Source organism: Cherax quadricarinatus, chromosome 31 (genome assembly GCF_038502225.1).
Source record: "Cherax quadricarinatus isolate ZL_2023a chromosome 31, ASM3850222v1, whole genome shotgun sequence".
Lineage (NCBI taxonomy): Eukaryota > Metazoa > Arthropoda > Malacostraca > Decapoda > Parastacidae > Cherax > Cherax quadricarinatus.
The window spans coordinates 24,435,036-24,456,626 of NC_091322.1; the positions used below are offsets into that span (position 1 = coordinate 24,435,036).

At 46.0% G+C, this 21,591-nt stretch overlaps 1 protein-coding gene across 1 annotated transcript in view; it reads left to right on the forward strand.

Moving 5' to 3' along the window:
- The window catches only part of LOC138853487 (homeobox protein caupolican-like), a 286,694-nt gene that overhangs the window by 57,813 nt on the left and 207,290 nt on the right, over positions 1-21,591 (forward strand). The window contains exon 2 of the mRNA XM_070090400.1: positions 14,110-14,364. Within this exon, the coding sequence (XP_069946501.1) occupies positions 14,110-14,364 (255 nt within the window). The remainder of the gene's footprint in view (positions 1-14,109; positions 14,365-21,591) is intronic.

The window sequence follows — 21,591 nt, forward strand, 5'->3', positions numbered from 1 at the left end:
ACTGAAAACTAGATGAGGAATACATCCAGGAAGGGTAGGCTGTGCTACTGTTACATCCAGGAAGGGTAGGCTGTGGTACTGTTACATCCAGGAAGGATAGGCTGTGCTACTGTTACATCCAGGAAGGATAGGCTGTGGTACTATTACATCCAGGAAGGATAGGCTGTGGTACTGTTACATCCAGGAAGGATAGGCTGTGGTACTATTACATCCAGGAAGGATAGGCTGTGGTACTATTACATCCAGGAAGGATAGGCTGTGGTACTGTTACATCCAGGAAGGATAGGCTGTGGTACTATTACATCCAGGAAGGATAGGCTGTGCTACTGTTATATCCAGGAAGGATAGGCTGTGGTACTGTTACATCCAGGAAGGATAGGCTGTGGTGCTGTTACATCCAGGAAAGATAGGCTGTGGTACTGTTACATCCAGGAAGGATAGGCTGTGGTACTGTTACATCCAGGAAGGATAGGCTGTGGTACTGTTACATCCAGGAAGGATAGGCTGTGGTACTGTTACATCCAGGAAGGATAGGCTGTGGTACTGTTACATCCAGGAAGGATAGGCTGTGGTACTGTTACATCCAGGAAGGATAAGCTGTGGTACTGTTACATCCAGGAAAGATAGGCTGTGATACTGTTACATCCAGGAAGGATAGGCTGTGGTACTGCCAGGAAGGATAGGCTGTGGTACCGTTACATCCAGGAAAGATAGGCTTGGGTACTGTTACATCCAGGAAGGATAGGCTGTGGTACTGTTACATCCAGAAAGAATAGGCTGAGGAATATATCTAGGAAGGATAAGTGGTACTATTACTATTCTGCTTTGACTTGAGCTAGGTCAGTTTCTCCAATGAGGTGTCGACATCGCCCCAGTTCTGAGGCTCATATTTTGAACGTGTCATCAATATTTGTAAACCAAATCATGTCAGGTACAGACTTGTTTCAGCCTGTTACTTTGTTTTGGCAAGTTCTCTGATCCTTCACTGTATCCGTAAGTTCTTGTGTTGCCCTCCTCAGGAAGGATGTGGTGTACACAATAAACTAGCCACTACTGTCCACAGGAAGGATATGTGGTACACAATAAACTAGCCACTACCGTCCACAGGAAAGATATGGTGTGCACAATAAACTAGCCATTACCGTCCACAAAATAGATATGAGGTGCAAAAATCTAATCTATGATTCCTATATTAAACACCCTTTAAGATTCACTGGAAAAATGCGTAATCTCAGCCTGAGCACCAACAAAAATGTTAAGTGTGGACAGACAGTCTGTCTTCCTAGATTAATATGGAGAGTCTTGGAATTCCTCAAGAGGGAACTCCAGCTGTTCGAAAGACAAATTTCCACTCAGTATCTAGAAATGCGCAGATCTTACAAGACTCTGCGTATCCCCCCCAGCAGACTGAGTGTCCCCCACCAGACTCTGCGTATCCTCCAGTGTATTATCACCGGAACGTGAAGGAACGTGGAGGCAGTGTCTGGAGTCCACTGCTCCCTGTATTAAATCTAGCCACACTTACCTTTGTGCCCTCTTTCTCCCTTTCCCCTTCCTTCTTCCCCTTTCCCCTTCCTTCTTCCCCTTCCCCCTCCCCCGACCAAAATAATTTATAACAATACCAACGAATAGTAAACCATACATTTTTGTTATTATTTTTTATTCAGAATTGAAAAAAAATGCATTTTAAGGAATCCCATTCACATAACTAATTTTTTTTTCTCAAGAAACTACGAAAATTTTAAATCTTGTCCGAAAATTTAATTCTGCAACAGACACACCTAATACAAAAAATATTAATTTTTACCCTACATAAAAGATATTTAAAAGATGATTTTTTAAAAATTTGGGATCAATTTCATTTTAATTCATAAACTGATGTTTTAGTAGGTCCTTTTTTAGTAGGCTCTTTTTTAATAGGCCTTTTTTAGTAGGCCATTTTTCAGTAAGCCCTTTATTCGTGAGCCCTTTTTTAGTAGGCCTTTTTTAGTTTTTTAGTAGGCCCTTTTTTAGTGGGCCTTTTTCAGTAGGCCATTTTTAGTAGGCCCTTTTTCAGTAGGCCTTTGAAAATCTCGGAGTCCCCAGACACTGGGCCTCTCGTCCCTTGTTTCATCCTCTGTACGGAATATCTTCAGGGTAAAATAATCTGGACGAGATGAACTGATAAACATGAACTGGTAGAGATGAGTTGATGTATTAACAGTATACTAGTGGCTAGCGTAATGAAGTGCCGGTGCACAGTAAACCAGTCACAGAATAAGATGCCGGTGCACAGTAAACCAGTCACAGAATAAGCTGCCGGTGCACAGTAAACCAGTCACAGAATAAGCTGCCGGTGCACAGTAAACCAGTCACAGAATAAGCTGCCGGTGCACAGTAAACCAGTCACAGAATAAGCTGCCGGTGCACAGTAAACCAGTCACAGAATAAGCTGCCGGTGCACAGTAAACCAGTCACAGAATAAGCTGCCGGTGCACAGTAAACCAGTCACAGAATAAGCTGCCGGTGCACAGTAAACCAGTCACAGAATAAGCTGCCGGTGCAGTAAACCAGTCACAGAATAAGCTGCCGGTGCACAGTAAACACACAGAATAAGCTGCCGGTGCACAGTAAGAATAAGCCTGTCACAGAATAAGCTGCCGGTGTACAGTAAACCAGTCAAGAATAAGCTGCCGGTGCACAGTCCAGTCACAGAATAAGCTGCCGGTGTACAGTAAACCAGTCACAGAATAAGCTGCCGGTGCACAGTAAACCAGTCACAGAATAAGCTGCCGGTGCACAGTAAACCAGTCACAGAATAAGCTGCCGGTGCACAGTAAACCAGTCACAGAATAAGCTGCCGGTGCACAGTAAACCAGTCACAGAATAAGCTGCCGGTGCACAGTAAACCAGTCACAGAATAAGCTGCCGGTGCACAGTAAACCAGTCACAGAATAAGCTGCCGGTGCACAGTAAACCAGTCACAGAATAAGCTGCCGGTGTACAGTAAACCAGTCACAGAATAAGCTGCCGGTGCACAGTAAACCAGTCACAGAATAAGCTGCCGGTGCACAGTAAACCAGTCACAGAATAAGCTGCCGGTGCACAGTAAACCAGTCACAGAATAAGCTGCCGGTGCACAGTAAACCAGTCACAGAATAAGCTGCCGGTGCACAGTAAACCAGTCACAGAATAAGCTGCCGGTGCACAGTAAACCAGTCACAGAATAAGCTGCCGGTGCACAGTAAACAAGTCACAGAATAAGCTGCCGGTGCAGTAAACAGAATAAGCTGCCGGTGCACAGTAAACAGTCACAGAATAAGCTGCCGGTGCACAGTAAACCAGTCACAGAATAAGCTGCCGGTGTACAGTAAACCAGTCACAGAATAAGCTGCCGGTGTACAGTAAACCAGTCACAGAATAAGCTGCCGGTGCACAGTAAACCAGTCACAGAATAAGCTGCCGGTGAACAGTAAACCAGTCACAGAATAAGCTGCCGGTGCACAGTAAACCAGTCACAGAATAAGCTGCCGGTGCACAGTAAACCAGTCACAGAATAAGCTGCCGGTGCACAGTAAACCAGTCACAGAATAAGCTGCCGGTGTACAGTAAACCAGTCACAGAATAAGCTGCCGGTGCACAGTAAACCAGTCACAGAATAAGCTGCCGGTGCACAGTAAACCAGTCACAGAATAAGCTGCCGGTGCACAGTAAACCAGTCACAGAATAAGCTGCCGGTGCACAGTAAACCAGTCACAGAATAAGCTGCCGGTGCACAGTAAACCAGTCACAGAATAAGCTGCCGGTGCACAGTAAACCAGTCACAGAATAAGCTGCCGGTGCACAGTAAACCAGTCACAGAATAAGCTGCCGGTGCACAGTAAACCAGTCACAGAATAAGCTGCCGGTGTACAGTAAACCAGTCACAGAATAAGCTGCCGGTGCACAGTAAACCAGTCACAGAATAAGCTGCCGGTGCACAGTAAACCAGTCACAGAATAAGCTGCCGGTGCACAGTAAACCAGTCACAGAATAAGCTGCCGGTGCACAGTAAACCAGTCACAGAATAAGCTGCCGGTGCACAGTAAACCAGTCACAGAATAAGCTGCCGGTGCACAGTAAACCAGTCACAGAATAAGCTGCCGGTGCACAGTAAACCAGTCACAGAATAAGCTGCCGGTGAATAAGCTGCCGGTGTACAGTAAACCAGTCACAGAATAAGCTGCCGGTGCACAGTAAACCAGTCACAGAATAAGCTGCCGGTGTACAGTAAACCAGTCACAGAATAAGCTGCCGGTGCACAGTAAACCAGTCACAGAATAAGCTGCCGGTGCACAGTAAACCAGTCACAGAATAAGCTGCCGGTGCACAGTAAACCAGTCACAGAATAAGCTGCCGGTGCACAGTAAACCAGTCACAGAATAAGCTGCCGGTGCACAGTAAACCAGTCACAGAATAAGCTGCCGGTGCACAGTAAACCAGTCACAGAATAAGCTGCCGGTGCACAGTAAACCAGTCACAGAATAAGCTGCCGGTGCACAGTAAACCAGTCACAGAATAAGCTGCCGGTGCACAGTAAACCAGTCACAGAATAAGCTGCCGGTGTACAGTAAACCAGTCACAGAATAAGCTGCCGGTGCACAGTAAACCAGTCACAGAATAAGCTGCCGGTGCACAGTAAACCAGTCACAGAATAAGCTGCCGGTGCACAGTAAACCAGTCACAGAATAAGCTGCCGGTGTACAGTAAACCAGTCACAGAATAAGCTGCCGGTGTACAGTAAACCAGTCACAGAATAAGCTGCCGGTGCACAGTAAACCAGTCACAGAATAAGCTGCCGGTGCAGTCACAGAATAAGCTGCCGGTGTACAGTAAACCAGTCACAGTAAGAATAAGCTGCCGGTGTACCAGTCACAGAATAAGCTGCCGGTGCACAGTAAACCAGTCACAGAATAAGCTGCCGGTGCACAGTAAACCAGTCACAGAATAAGCTGCCGGTGCACAGTAAACCAGTCACAGAATAAGCTGCCGGTGCACAGTAAACCAGTCACAGAATAAGCTGCCGGTGCACAGTAAACCAGTCACAGAATAAGCTGCCGGTGCACAGTAAACCAGTCACAGAATAAGCTGCCGGTGCACAGTAAACCAGTCACAGAATAAGCTGCCGGTGCACAGTAAACCAGTCACAGAATAAGCTGCCGGTGCACAGTAAACCAGTCACAGAATAAGCTGCCGGTGCACAGTAAACCAGTCACAGAATAAGCTGCCGGTGCACAGTAAACCAGTCACAGAATAAGCTGCCGGTGCACAGTAAACCCAGTCACAGAATAAGCTGCCGGTGCACAGTAAACCAGTCACAGTAAAGTAAACCAGTAACAGAATAAGCTGCCGGTGCACAGTAAACCAGTCACAGAATAAGCTGCCGGTGCACAGTAAACCAGTACAGAATAAGCTGCCGGTGCACAGTAAACCAGTCACAGAATAAGCTGCCGGTGCACAGTAAACCAGTCACAGAATAAGCTGCCGGTGCACAGTAAACCAGTCACAGAATAAGCTGCCGGTGCACAGTAAACCAGTCACAGAATAAGCTGCCGGTGCACAGTAAACCAGTCACAGAATAAGCTGCCGGTGCACAGTAAACCAGTCACAGAATAAGCTGCCGGTGCACAGTAAACCAGTCACAGAATAAGCTGCCGGTGCACAGTAAACCAGTCACAGAATAAGCTGCCGGTGCACAGTAAACCAGTCACAGAATAAGCTGCCGGTGCACAGTAAACCAGTCACAGAATAAGCTGCCGGTGCACAGTAAACCAGTCACAGAATAAGCTGCCGGTGCACAGTAAACCAGTCACAGAATAAGCTGCCGGTGCACAGTAAACCAGTCACAGAATAAGCTGCCGGTGCACAGTAAACCAGTCACAGAATAAGCTGCCGGTGCACAGTAAACCAGTCACAGAATAAGCTGCCGGTGCACAGTAAACCAGTCACAGAATAAGCTGCCGGTGCACAGTAAACCAGTCACAGAATAAGCTGCCGGTGCACAGTAAACCAGTCACAGAATAAGCTGCCGGTGCACAGTAAACCTGTCACAGAATAAGCTGCCGGTGCACAGTAAACCTGTCACAGAATAAGCTGCCGGTGCACAGTAAACAGTAAACCAGTCACAGAATAAGCTGCCGGTGCACAGTAAACCAGTCACAGAATAAGCTGCCGGTGCACAGTAAACCAGTCACAGAATAAGCTGCCGGTGCACAGTAAACCAGTCACAGAATAAGCTGCCGGTGCACAGTAAACCAGTCACAGAATAAGCTGCCGGTGCACAGTAAACCAGTCACAGAATAAGCTGCCGGTGCAGTAAACCAGTCACAGAATAAGCTGCCGGTGCACAGTAAACCAGTCACAGAATAAGCTGCCGGTGGTGTCACAGTAAGCTGCCGGTGCACAGTAAACCAGTCACAGAATAAGCTGCCGGTGCAGTAAACAGTAAACTGCCGGTGCACAGTCACACAGAATAAGCTGCCGGTGCACAGTAAACCAGTCACAGAATAAGCTGCCGGTGCACAGTAAACCAGTCACAGAATAAGCTGCCGGTGCACAGTAAACCAGTCACAGAATAAGCTGCCGGTGCACAGTAAACCAGTCACAGAATAAGCTGCCGGTGCACAGTAAACCAGTCACAGAATAAGCTGCCGGTGCAGTAAACAGTCAAAATAAGCTGCCGGTGTACAGTAAACCAGTCACAGAATAAGCTGCCGGTGCACAGTAAACCAGTCACAGAATAAGCTGCCGGTGCACAGTAAACCAGTCACAGAATAAGCTGCCGGTGTACAGTAAACCAGTCACAGAATAAGCTGCCGGTGTACAGTAAACCAGTCACAGAATAAGCTGCCGGTGCACAGTAAACCAGTCACAGAATAAGCTGCCGGTGCACAGTAAACCAGTCACAGAATAAGCTGCCGGTGCAGTAAACAGTCACAGAATAAGCTGCCGGTGCACAGTAAACCAGTCACAGAATAAGCTGCCGGTGCACAGTAAACCAGTCACAGAATAAGCTGCCGGTGCACAGTAAACCAGTCACAGAATAAGCTGCCGGTGCACAGTAAACCAGTCACAGAATAAGCTGCCGGTGCACAGTAAACCAGTCACAGAATAAGCTGCCGGTGCACAGTAAACCAGTCACAGAATAAGCTGCCGGTGCACAGTAAACCAGTCACAGAATCACAGCTGCCGGTGCACAGTAAACCAGTCACAGAATAAGCTGCCGGTGTACAGTAAACCAGTCACAGAATAAGCTGCCGGTGCACAGTAAACCAGTCACAGAATAAGCTGCCGGTGCACAGTAAACCAGTCACAGAATAAGCTGCCGGTGCACAGTAAACCAGTCACAGAATAAGCTGCCGGTGCACAGTAAACCAGTCACAGAATAAGCTGCCGGTGCACAGTAAACCAGTCACAGAATAAGCTGCCGGTGCACAGTAAACCAGTCACAGAATAAGCTGCCGGTGCACAGTAAACCAGTCACAGAATAAGCTGCCGGTGCACAGTAAACCAGTCACAGAATAAGCTGCCGGTGCACAGTAAACCAGTCACAGAATAAGCTGCCGGTGCACAGTAAACCAGTCACAGAATAAGCTGCCGGTGCACAGTAAACCAGTCACAGAATAAGCTGCCGGTGCACAGTAAACCAGTCACAGAATAAGCTGCCGGTGCACAGTAAACCAGTCACAGAATAAGCTGCCGGTGCACAGTAAACCAGTCACAGAATAAGCTGCCGGTGCACAGTAAACCAGTCACAGAATAAGCTGCCGGTGCACAGTAAACCAGTCACAGAATAAGCTGCCGGTGCACAGTAAACCAGTCACAGAATAAGCTGCCGGTGCACAGTAAACCAGTCACAGAATAAGCTGCCGGTGCACAGTAAACCAGTCACAGAATAAGCTGCCGGTGCACAGTAAACCAGTCACAGAATAAGCTGCCGGTGCACAGTAAACCAGTCACAGAATAAGCTGCCGGTGCACAGTAAACCAGTCACAGAATAAGCTGCCGGTGCACAGTAAACCAGTCACAGAATAAGCTGCCACAGTAACCCAGTCACAGACTATTCTGCCGGTGCACAGTAAACCTGTCACAGAATAAGCTGCCGGTGCACAGTAAACCAGTCACAGAATAAGCTGCCGGTGCACAGTAAACCAGTCACAGAATAAGCTGCCGGTGCACAGTAAACCAGTCACAGAATAAGCTGCCGGTGCACAGTAAACCAGTCACAGAATAAGCTGCCGGTGCACAGTAAACCAGTCACAGAATAAGCTGCCGGTGCACAGTAAACCAGTCACAGAATATGCTGCCGTAAACCAGTGCACAGAATAAGCTGCCGGTGCACAGTACCAGTCACAGAATAAGCTGCCGGTGCACAGTAAACCAGTCACAGAATAAGCTGCCGGTGCACAGTACGTCACAGAATAAGCTGCACAGTGAATAAGCTGCCGGTGCACAGTAAACCAGTCACAGAATAAGCTGCCGGTGCACAGTAAACCAGTCACAGAATAAGCTGCCGGTGCACAGTAAACCAGTCACAGAATAAGCTGCCGGTGCACAGTAAACCAGTCACAGAATAAGCTGCCGGTGCACAGTAAACCAGTCACAGAATAAGCTGCTGGTGCACAGTAAACCAGTCACAGAATAAGCTGCCGGTGCACAGTAAACCAGTCACAGAATAAGCTGCCGGTGCACAGTAAACCAGTCACAGAATAAGCTGCCGGTGCACAGTAAACCAGTCACAGAATAAGCTGCCGTAAACCAGTCACAGAATAAGCACACAGTAAACCAGTCACAGAATAAGCTGCCGTTGCACAGTAAACCAGTCACAGAATAAGCTGCCGGTGTACAGTAAACCAGTCACAGAATAAGCTGCCGGTGCACAGTAAACCAGTCACAGAATAAGCTGCCGGTGCACAGTAAACCAGTCACAGAATAAGCTGCCGGTGCACAGTAAACCAGTCACAGAATAAGCTGCCGGTGCACAGTAAACCAGTCACAGAATAAGCTGCCGGTGCACAGTAAACCAGTCACAGAATAAGCTGCCGGTGCACAGTAAACTGCCGGTGCACAGTAAACAGTCACAGAATAAGCTGCCGGTGCACAGTAAACCAGTCACAGAATAAGCTGCCGGTGTACAGTAAACCAGTCACAGAATAAGCTGCCGGTGCACAGTAAACCAGTCACAGAATAAGCTGCCGGTGCACAGTAAACCAGTCACAGAATAAGCTGCCGGTGTACAGTAAACCAGTCACAGAATAAGCTGCCGGTGTACAGTAAACCAGTCACAGAATAAGCTGCCGGTGCACAGTAAACCAGTCACAGAATAAGCTGCCGGTGCACAGTAAACCAGTCACAGAATAAGCTGCCGGTGCACAGTAAACCAGTCACAGAATAAGCTGCCGGTGCACAGTAAACCAGTCACAGAATAAGCTGCCGTGTACAGTAAACCAGTCACAGAATAAGCTGCCGGTGCACAGTAAACCCGGTGCAGTCACAGAATAAGCTGCCGGTGTACACAGTAAAATAAGCTGCCGGTGCACAGTCAGTCACAGAATAAGCTGCCGGTGCACAGTCAAGAATAAGCTGCAGTCACACAATAAGCTGCCGGTGCACAGTAAACCAGTCACAGAATAAGCTGCCGGTGCACAGTAAACCAGTCACAGAATAAGCTGCCGGTGCACAGTAAACCAGTCACAGAATAAGCTGCCGGTGCACAGTAAACCAGTCACAGAATAAGCTGCCGGTGCACAGTAAACCAGTCACAGAATAAGCTGCCGGTGCGCAGTGCACAATAAACCAGTCACAGAATAAGCTGCCGGTGCACAGTAAACCAGTCACAGAATAAGCTGCCGGTGCACAGTAAACCAGTCACAGAATAAGCTGCCGGTGCACAGTAAACCAGTCACAGAATAAGCTGCCGGTGCACAGTAAACCAGTCACAGAATAAGCTGCCGGTGCACAGTAAACCAGTCACAGAATAAGCTGCCGGTGCACAGTAAACCAGTCACAGAATAAGCTGCCGGTGCACAGTAAACCAGTCACAGAATAAGCTGCCGGTGCACAGTAAACCAGTCACAGAATAAGCTGCCGGTGCACAGTAAACCAGTCACAGAATAAGCTGCCGGTGCACAGTAAACCAGTCACAGAATAAGCTGCCGGTGCACAGTAAACCAGTCACAGAATAAGCTGCCGGTGCACAGTAAGAATAAGCTGCACAGTAAACACACAATAAGCTGCCGGTGCACAGTAAACCAGTCACAGAATAAGCTGCCGGTGCACAGTAAACCAGTCACAGAATAAGCTGCCGGTGCACAGTAAACCAGTCACAGAATAAGCTGCCGGTGCACAGTAAACCAGTCACAGAATAAGCTGCCGGTGCACAGTAAACCAGTAAGCTGCCGGTGCACAGTAAACCAGTCACAGAATAAGCTGCCGGTGCACAGTAAACCAGTCACAGAATAAGCTGCCGGTGCACAGTAAACCAGTCACAGAATAAGCTGCCGGTGCACAGTAAACCAGTCACAGAATAAGCTGCCGGTGCACAGTAAACCAGTCACAGAATAAGCTGCCGGTGCACAGTAAACCAGTCACAGAATAAGCTGCCGGTGCACAGTAAACCAGTCACAGAATAAGCTGCCGGTGCACAGTAAACCAGTCACAGAATAAGCTGCTGCCGGTCACAGAATAAGCTGCCGGTGCACAGCTGCCGGTGCACAGTAAACAGTAAAATAAGCCAGTCACACAGAATAAGCTGCCGGTGCACAGTAAACCAGTCACAGAATAAGCTGCTGGTGCACAGTAAACCAGTCACAGAATAAGCTGCCGGTGCACAGTAAACCAGTCACAGAATAAGCTGCCGGTGCACAGTAAACCAGTCACAGAATAAGCTGCCGGTGCACAATAAACCAGTCACAGAATAAGCTGCCGGTGCACAGTAAACCAGTCACAGAATAAGCTGCCGGTGCACAGTAAACCAGTCACAGAATAAGCTGCCGGTGCACAGTAAACCAGTCAGAGAATAAGCTGCCGGTGCACAGTAAACCAGTCACTGCCGGTGCAGTAATACAGAATAAGCTGCCGGTGCACAGTAAACCAGTCAGAGAATAAGCTGCCGGTGCACAGTAAACCAGTCACAGAATAAGCTGCCGGTGCACAGTAAACCAGTCACAGAATAAGCTGCCGGTGCACAGTAAACCAGTCACAGAATAAGCTGCCGGTGCACAGTAAACCAGTCACAGAATAAGCTGCCGGTGCACAGTAAACCAGTCACAGAATAAGCTGCCGGTGCACAGTAAACCAGTCACAGAATAAGCTGCCGGTGCACAGTAAACCAGTCACAGAATAAGCTGCCGGTGCACAATAAACCAGTCAGAGAATAAGCTGCCGGTGCACAGTAAACCAGTCACATAATAAGCTGCCGGTGCACAATAAACCAGTCAGAGAATAAGCTGCAGGTACACAATAAACCAGTCAGAGAATAAGCTGCAGGTACACAATAAACCAGCCATACAATAAGCTGCAGATACACAATAAACCAGCCATACAATAAGCTGCAGATACACAATAAACCAGTTATAGAATAAGCTGCAAGTGCACAGTAAACCAGTCAGAATAAGCTTCAGGTGCACAATAATTAAGCTGGTCAGACAAGACAAATTAAGAATTATCTTTCGTGACTGCAAGACTGTGCGACTGATTACTTTGATTACTTTCTTCAGGAAACTGTTGTACAAATGTGACTCTGTTGTTCAAATATTTAATATTGTTACTGGCTAAGCTTTTGTTATTATTATTTTATTATTATTAGTGTTATTATTATGATTATCATTATTATTATTATTATTATTATTATTGTTGTTAGTTGTTGTTGTTCGATGGTGTTGTTGTTAGTTGTTGTTAGTAATGTTGTAGTTAGTAGTAGTAGCATTAACATTATCAGTAGTTGTAGTAGCATTTATAGTAATGGAAGTAATAGGAATAGCAGTAGTGGTATAACTAGTAGTAGTAGTAGTAGTCGTAGTAGTAGCAGTATTAGTAGTAGTAATAATAGTAGTAGTATACTCACGAGAAACCGCTAAACCCTTACGCTGAGGGTGCTTGTTGCCATGCTCTTGCAAGTTTCCATTCTTGGGCAAATAATGGACTTTTAAAATGGCCCCAGGCATTTACAACAACAAATATTCATCGTCTCATATATATATATATATATATATATATATATATATATATATATATATATATATATATATATATATATATATATATATATATATATATATATATATATATATATATATATCTGTTGCTCCTCTGTAATGATGGAATTTCCCACACACACAAGGAATTTCATTAAAATGAAATTCCTTGTGTGTGTGGGATAGGCTATCCAGAGAGATGGTAATTCCCAAGTGATAGTAACTCCAGCTCTGCTGGAACGAAACCTTTGAGGCTGCCGTAGCTGATGAACCTTTAATGGTATATTTGACAATATCTTCATCGCCTTACTGAAGTCTCTCAGCACAGGCTGATAGATTTCAACACTGTGTGCGTGACCCATCCTGTGTGATGGAATATGACAGGGTAAACCCATCCTGTGTGATGGAATATGACAGTGTAAACCCATCCTGTGTGATGGAATATGACAGTGTAAACCCATCCTGTGTGATGGAATATGACAGTGTAAACCCATCCTGTGTGATGGAATATGACAGTGTAAACCCATCCTGTGTGATGGAATATGACAGTGTAAACCCATCCTGTGTGATGGAATATGACAGGGTAAACCCATCCTGTGTGATGGAATATGACAGGGGAAACCCATCCTGTGTGATGGAATATGACAGGGTAAAACCATTCTGTGTGTTGGAATATGACAGGGGAAACCCATCCTGTGTGATGGAATATGACAGTGTAAACCCATCCTGTGTGATGGAATATGACAGGGGAAACCCATCCTGTGTGATGGAATATGACAGGGTAAACCCATTCTGTGTGTTGGAATATGACAGGGGAAACCCATCCTGTGTGATGGAATATGACAGGGGAAACCCATCCTGTGTGATGGAATATGACAGTGTAAACCCATCCTGTGTGATGGAATATGACAGGGGAAACCCATCCTGTGTGATGGAATATGACAGGGGAAACCCATCCTGTGTGATGGAATATGACAGGGGAAACCCATCCTGTGTGATGGAATATGACAGGGTAAACCCATCCTGTGTGATGGAATATGACAGGGGAAACCCATCCTGTGTGATGGAATATGACAGGGTAAACCCATCCTGTGTGATGGAATATGACAGGGGAAACCCATTCTGTGTGATGGAATATGACAGGGTAAACCCATTCTGTGTGTTGGAATATGACAGGGGAAACCCATCCTGTGTGATGGAATATGACAGGGGAAACCCATCCTGTGTGATGGAATATGACAGTGTAAACCCATCCTGTGTGATGGAATATGACAGGGGAAACCCATCCTGTGTGATGGAATATGACAGGGGAAACCCATCCTGTGTGATGGAATATGACAGGGGAAACCCATCCTGTGTGATGGAATATGACAGGGTAAACCCATCCTGTGTGATGGAATATGACAGGGGAAACCCATTCTGTGTGTTGGAATATGACAGGGGAAACCCATCCTGTGTGACGGAATAATCCAATTTTACCAAATAAGTAAATCAAAATGACAGTAGTAGTCGTAATAGTATATGTAGTAGTAGTAGTACTAGTAATAGTAGTAACTAGTACTGGTATTTTAAATGATGCAACAGATTTTCTCACGCGTTGTTGAAGATTTTGTAAATATCAATATACACACGTAACTTACGACCTGGTGACAGATGTCCAGACTACGTCTCGCTCAGTCCTGGGCCATTACCAATTCACGAACCCGGTAATGGCCGCAAGACGGGGCGAAACGTCGTCTAGAAGTCACAGCTTCAACGATACTCTGACTTTCATTCTTCATCCTTACCTCAGAATTAATAATTTCATCCTAGGCTCATCAGTTATATCAATTATAGCTACCACACACACATGTATAATTCCACTATTGTTTCTCTCTTCCCTCTCCCCCTCCCCCAGCTGCTGGTGGGTCAGACAGGAGGGGGTACAGGAGGAACCGGTTGCTGCGAGGGAGGGCGTACCATCATGACCGACCCGGTCAGCGGACAACCGGTTTGTTCGTGCCAGTACGACCGCCTGGCCCTGGGGTCGTACTCCAGGCTGGGGTCGGGCCTCGGGGCCACCGGTGGGGTCTACGGCACCACGTACACCTCAGGGGAACAGAACCCCTATCCCTCCATCGGCATGGACTCGTCTGCCTTCTACAACCCCCTGGTGAGTACTACTGAGTTCTTATCTCTCTCTCATATATATATATATATATATATATATATATATATATATATATATATATATATATATATATATATATATATATATATATATATATATATATATATATATATATATTTCAACAAACCGGCCGTATCCCACCAAGGCAGGGTGGCCCATAAAGAAAAACAAAAGTTTCTCTTTTCAAATTTAGTAATTTATACGGGAGAAGGGGTTACTAGCCCCTTGCTCCTGGCATTTTAGTCGCCTCTTACAACACGCATGGCTTACGGAGGAAGAATTCTGTTCCACTTCCCCATGGAGATGAGGAAATAAACAAGAACAAGAACTAGAAAGAAAATAGCAGAAAACACAGAGGGGTGTGTATATATATGTATATGCTTGTACATGTATGTGTAGTGTGACCTAAGTGTAAGTAGAAGTAATAAGACGTACCTGAAACCTTGCATATTTATGAGACAGACAAAAGACACCAGCAATCCTACCATCATGTAAAACAATTACAGGCTTTCGTTTTACATTCACTTGGCAGGACGGTAGTACCTCCCTGGGAGGCTGCTGTCTACCAACCTACTACCTATTATATATATATATATATATATATATATATATATATATATATATATATATATATATATATATATATATATATATATATATATATATATATATATATATATATATATATATATCTTTCTTCTTCTTTCAACGTACCAGCCGTATCCCACTGAGGTGGGGTGGCCCAAAAGAAAAAACTGAAGTTTCTCCTTTTAAATTTAGTAATATATACAGGAGAAGGGGTTACTAGCCCCTTGCTCCCGGCATTTTAGTCGCCTCTTACGACAAGCATGGCTTACAGAGGAAGAATTCTGTTCCACTTCCCCATGGAGATAAGAGGAAATAAACAAGAACAAGAATTAGAAAGAAAATAGAAGAAAACCCAGAGGGGTGTGTATATATATGCTTGTACATGTATGTGTAGTGTGACCTAAGTGTAAGTAGAAGTAGCAAGACTTACCTGTAATCTTGCATATTTATGAGACAGACAAAAGACACCAGCAATCCTACCATCATGTAAAACAATTACAGGCTTTCGTTTTACATTCACTTGGCAGGACGGTAGTACCTCCCTGGGAGGCTGCTGTCTACCAACCTACTACCTATTATATATATATATATATATATATATATATATATATATATATATATATATATATATATATATATATATATATATATATATATATATATATATATATATATATATATAAATCGTACAGTGCCCGGGGAATGAGAGGTAATGAAGTCTGTTCCGAAGAAGGGGAGGGGAAGATCCAGTTCCTTGGATCAAGAACCCTTCATCGGCATTAAGGCCCCCGCCTGAGTAAAGCCTCGTAGTGACGGGTTTAGTGTAGATTTGTAGATGGAAAGTAGATCACCATCTGTTCTACGAGTAGTATCAGTAGGTAACAGTCTACCAGTAGATAATAGTCTACCAGTAGATAACAGTCTACCAGTAGATAACAGTCTACCAGTAGATAACAGTCTACCAGTAGATAACAGTCTACCAGTAGATAACAGTCTACCAGTACATAACAGTCTACCAGTAGATAACAGTCTACCAGTACATAACAGTCTACCAGTAGATAACAGTCTACCAGTAGATAACAGTCTACCAGTACATAACAGTCTACCAGTAGATAACAGTCTACCAGTAGATAACAGTCTACCAGTACATAACAGTCTACCAGTAGATAACAGTCTACCAGTAGATAACAGTCTACCAGTAGATAACAGTCTACCAGTAGATAACAGTCTACCAGTACATAACAGTCTACCAGTAGATAACAGTCTACCAGTACATAACAGTCTACCAGTAGATAACAGTCTACCAGTACATAACAGTCTACCAGTAGATAACAGTCTACCAGTACATAACAGTCTACCAGTAGATAACAGTCTACCAGTACATAACAGTCTACCAGTAGATAACAGTCTACCAGTACATAACAGTCTACCAGTAGATAACAGTCTACCAGTACATAACAGTCTACCAGTAGATAACAGTCTACCAGTACATAACAGTCTACCAGTAGATAACAGTCTACCAGTACATAACAGTCTACCAGTAGATAACAGTCTACCAGTACATAACAGTCTACCAGTAGATAACAGTCTACCAGTAGATAACAGTCTACCAGTACATAACAGTCTACCAGTAGATAACAGTCTACCAGTAGATAACAGTCTACCAGTACATAACAGTCTACCAGTAGATAACAGTCTACCAGTAGATAACAGTCTACCAGTAGATAACAGTCTACCAGTAGATAACAGTCTACCAGTAGATAACAGTCTACCAGTAGATAACAGTCTACCAGTAGATAACAGTCTACCAGTAGATAACAGTCTACCAGTAGATAACAGTCTACCAGTAGATAACAGTCTACCAGTAGATAATATTCTACTAGGTTCCCATACCTTTGTGTTAAGATTAGAGTGCCATATTCCCTCCCCCTCACCCCCTCACCCTCTCCCCCCTTTCTCGTCTCTGCCCCTTCCTTTCCCCCTCCCTCCCTACCCACCCCCTACCTACCTTCCTCCCCTTGACCTTGTGGCATTCTACTTCCGGAGGGAGTAACAGGAGACACGCTGTGTTTCCCAGTTTTGTCGGGAGTGCCAGAGAGCAGGAGGTGGCACACCTCCTGCTCTTTGGCACCGCAAGCTGTGTACTCGCAGATTTTTGCTGGGGGAGGGTTCGAGTTCTGGCTCCTGGCCCGTGCTCCTGTGTATGTGTGTGTGTGTGTGTGTGTGTGTGTGTGTGTGTGTGTGTGTGTGTGTGTGTGTGTGTGTGTGTGTGTGTGTGTATGTGTGTAAGTATTGATTTACACGTAAACAGGAAGAAATCATGAACGATTACGGTCACGTAAAATGTGCTAGAGATAATAAGAGAGAGAGAGAGAGAGAGAGAGAGAGAGAGAGAGAGGGGAATGAGCAGTAAGGGAGTTGTGTGGTGGGGGTAGAGTGATATGACAACGGGATAACTGCCGAGGGGAGGATAAAAAGGAGCAAGGGGGAAAGAAGGGGAAGGTGGGGTGAGTGACATCACAACAGAGTTAAGGAGAGAGGGGAACACACACACACACACACACACACACACACACACACACACACACACACACACACACACACACACACACACACATACACACACACACACACATACACACACACACACACATACACACACACATACACAGACATACACACATACACACACACACACATACACACACACATACACAGACACACACACATACACACACACACATACACACACACATACACAGACACACACACATACACAGCCACATCAGGAGGAAAACAACAGTCAAGGACCAGGTAATCAGGCTAAGGAAGGAAGGAGGAGAGACAACAGGAAATGACCGTGAAGTATGTGAAGAACTCAACAAGAGATTCAAAGAAGTGTTCACAGAGGAGACAGAAGGGACTCCAGAAAGACGGTGAGGTTGGGCACACCACCAAGTGCTGGACACAGTGCACACAACCGAGGAAGAAGTGAAGAGGCTTCTGAGTGAGCTAGATACCTCAAAGGCAATGGGGCCAGATAACATCTCCCCATGGGTATTGAGAGAGGGAGCAGAGGCACTATGTGTACCCCTAACAACAATATTCAATACATCTATCGAAACAGGGAGATTGCCTGAGGCATGGAAGACAGCAAATGTAGTCCCAATCTTTAAAAAAGGAGACAGACATGAAGCATTAAACTACAGACCAGTGTCACTGACATGTATAGTATGCAAAATCATGGAGAAGATTATCAGGAGAAGAGTGGTGGAACACCTAGAAAGGAATGATCTCATCAACAGCAGCCAGCATGGTTTCAGGGACGGGAAATCCTGTGTCACAAACCTACTGGAGTTCTATGACATGGTGACAGCAGTAAGACAAGAGAGAGAGGGGTGGGTGGATTGCATTTTCTTGGACTGCAAGAAGGCGTTTGACACAGTTCCACACAAGAGATTGGTGCAAAAACTGGAGGACCAAGCAGGGATAACAGGGAAGGCACTACAATGGATCAGGGAATACTTGTCAGGAAGACAGCAGCGAGTCATGGTACGTGGCGAGGTGTCAGAGTGGGCACCTGTGACCAGCGGGGTCCCGCAGGGGTCAGTCCTAGGACCAGTGCTGTTTCTGGTATTTGTGAACGACATGACGGAAGGAATAGACTCTGAGGTGTCCCTGTTTGCAGATGACGTGAAGTTGATGAGAAGAATACACTCGATCGAAGACCAGGCAGAACTACAAAGGGATCTGGACAGGCTGCAGACCTGGTCCAGCAATTGGCTCCTGGAGTTCAATCCCACCAAGTGCAAAGTCATGAAGATTGGGGAAGGGCAAAGAAGGCCGCAGACGGAGTACAGTCTAGGGGGTCAGAGACTACAAACCTCACTCAAGGAAAAAGATCTTGGGGTGAGTATAACACCAGGCACATCTCCTGAAGCGCACATCAACCAAATAACTGCTGCAGCATATGGGCGCCTAGCAAACCTCAGAACAGCATTCCGACATCTTAATAAGGAATCGTTCAGGACCCTGTACACCGTATACGTTAGGCCCATATTGGAGTATGCGGCACCAGTTTGGAACCCACACCTAGCCAAGCACGTAAAGAAACTAGAGAAAGTGCAAAGGTTTGCAACAAGACTAGTCCCAGAGCTAAGAGGTATGTCCTACGAGGAGAGGTTAAGGGAAATCAACCTGACGACACTGGAGGACAGGAGAGATAGGGGGGACATGGTAACGACATACAAAATACTGAGGGGAATTGACAAGGTGGACAAAGACAGGATGTTCCAGAGATTGGACACAGTAACAAGGGGACACAGTTGGAAGCTGAAGACACAGATGAATCACAGGGATGTTAGGAAGTATTTCTTCAGCCACAGAGTAGTCAGTAAGTGGAATAGTTTGGGAAGCGATGTAGTGGAGGCAGGATCCATACATAGCTTTAAGCAGAGGTATGATAAAGCTCACGGCTCGGGGAGAGTGACCTAGTAGCGATCAGTGAAGAGGCGGGGCCAGGAGCTCGGACTCGACCCCCGCAACCTCAACTAGGTGAGTACAACTAGGTGAGTACACACACATACATACACCCCTCACGTGAGGCAAACTGAGTTGTGTTCTCATGCGCTCTGCTGCGGTAAATGCCGCAGGCTGGGTCCCGCAGCAGGTACTACCGCAGTTACTACTGCAGCAGGTACTACCGCAGTTACTACTGCAGCAGGTACTACCGCAGTTACTACTGCAGTTACTACTGCAGGTACTGCTGCAGGTACTGCTACAGGTACTACTGCAGTTACTACTGCAGCAGGTACTACCGCAGTTACTACTGCAGCAGGTACTACCGCAGTTACTACTGCAGCAGGTACTACCGCAGTTACTACTGCAGCAGGTACTACCGCAGTTACTACTGCAGTTACTACTGCAGGTACTGCTGCAGGTACTGCTACAGGTACTACCGCAGTTACTACTGCAGCAGGTACTACCGCAGTTACTACTGCAGCAGGTGCTACCGCAGTTACTACTGCAGCAGGTACTACCGCAGTTACTACTGCAGCAGGTACTACCGCAGTTACTACTGCAGCAGGTACTACCGCAGTTACTACTGCAGCAGGTACTACCGCAGTTACTACTGCAGCAGGTACTACCGCAGTTACTACTGCAGCAGGTACTACCGCAGTTACTACTGCAGCAGGTACTACCGCAGTTACTACTGCAGCAGGTACTACCGCAGTTACTACTGCAGCAGGTACTACCGCAGTTACTACTGTAGCAGGTACTACCGCAGTTACTACTGCAGCAGGTACTACCGCAGTTACTACTGCTACAGGTACTACTGCAGTTACTACTGCAGCAGGTACTACCGCAGTTACTACTGCAGCAGGTACTACCGCAGTTACTACTGCAGCAGGTACTACCGCAGTTACTACTGCAGCAGGTACTACTGCAGGTACTACTGCAGGTACTACTGCAGGTACTGCTACAGGTACTGCTGCAGTTACTACTGCAGTTACTACTGCAGGTACTGCTGCAGGTACTGCTACAGGTACTACTGCAGATACTACTGCAGTTACTACTGCAGTTACTACTGCAGTTACTACTGCAGGTACTGCTACAGGTACTACTGCAGTTACTACTGCAGTTACTACTGCAGTTACTACTGCAGGTACTACTGCAGGTACTACTGCAGGTACTACTGCAGGTACTACTGCAGGTACTACTACAGGTACTACTACAGGTACTACTGCAGGTACTACTACAGATACTACTGCAGGTACTACTACAGATACTACTGCAGGTACTACTACAGGTACTACTGCGGGTACTACTGCAGGTACTACTACAGGCACTACTGTAGGTACTACTGCAGGTACTACTGCAGGTACTACTGCAGGTACTACTGCGGGTACTAGTACAGGTAATACTGCAGGTACTACTGCAGGTACTACTACAGGTACTACTGCAGGTACTACTGCAGGTACTACTACAAGTATTACTACAACAGGTACTACTACAGGTACTACTGCAGGTACTGCTGCAGGTACTACTGAAGGTACTACTGCAGGTACTACTGCAGTTACTACTGTAGGCACTATTGCAGTTACTACTACAGGTACTACTGCAGGTACTGCTGCAGGTACTGCTGCAGGTACTACTGCAGTTACTACTGCAGCAGGTACTACTGCAGTTACTACTGCAGCAGGTACTACTGCAGTTACTACTGCAGCAGGTACTACTGCAGTTACTACTGCAGTTACTACTGCAGGTACTACTGCAGGTACTACTGCAGGTAGTACTGCAGGTACTACTGCACAGGTACTACCGCAGTACTACTGCAGCAGGTACTACTGCAGTTACTACTACAGGTACTACTGCAGGTACTACTGCAGTTACTACTGCAGGTACTACTGCAGGTACTACTACAGGTACTACCGCAGTTACTACTGCAGCAGGTACTACCGCAGTTACTACTGCAGCAGGTACTACCGCAGTTACTACTGCAGCAGGTACTACCGCAGTTACTACTGCAGGTACTACTCCAAGTACTACTACCGTTACTACTGAAGGTAGTACTGCAGGTACGACTGCAGGTACTACTGCAGATACTACTACAGGTACTGC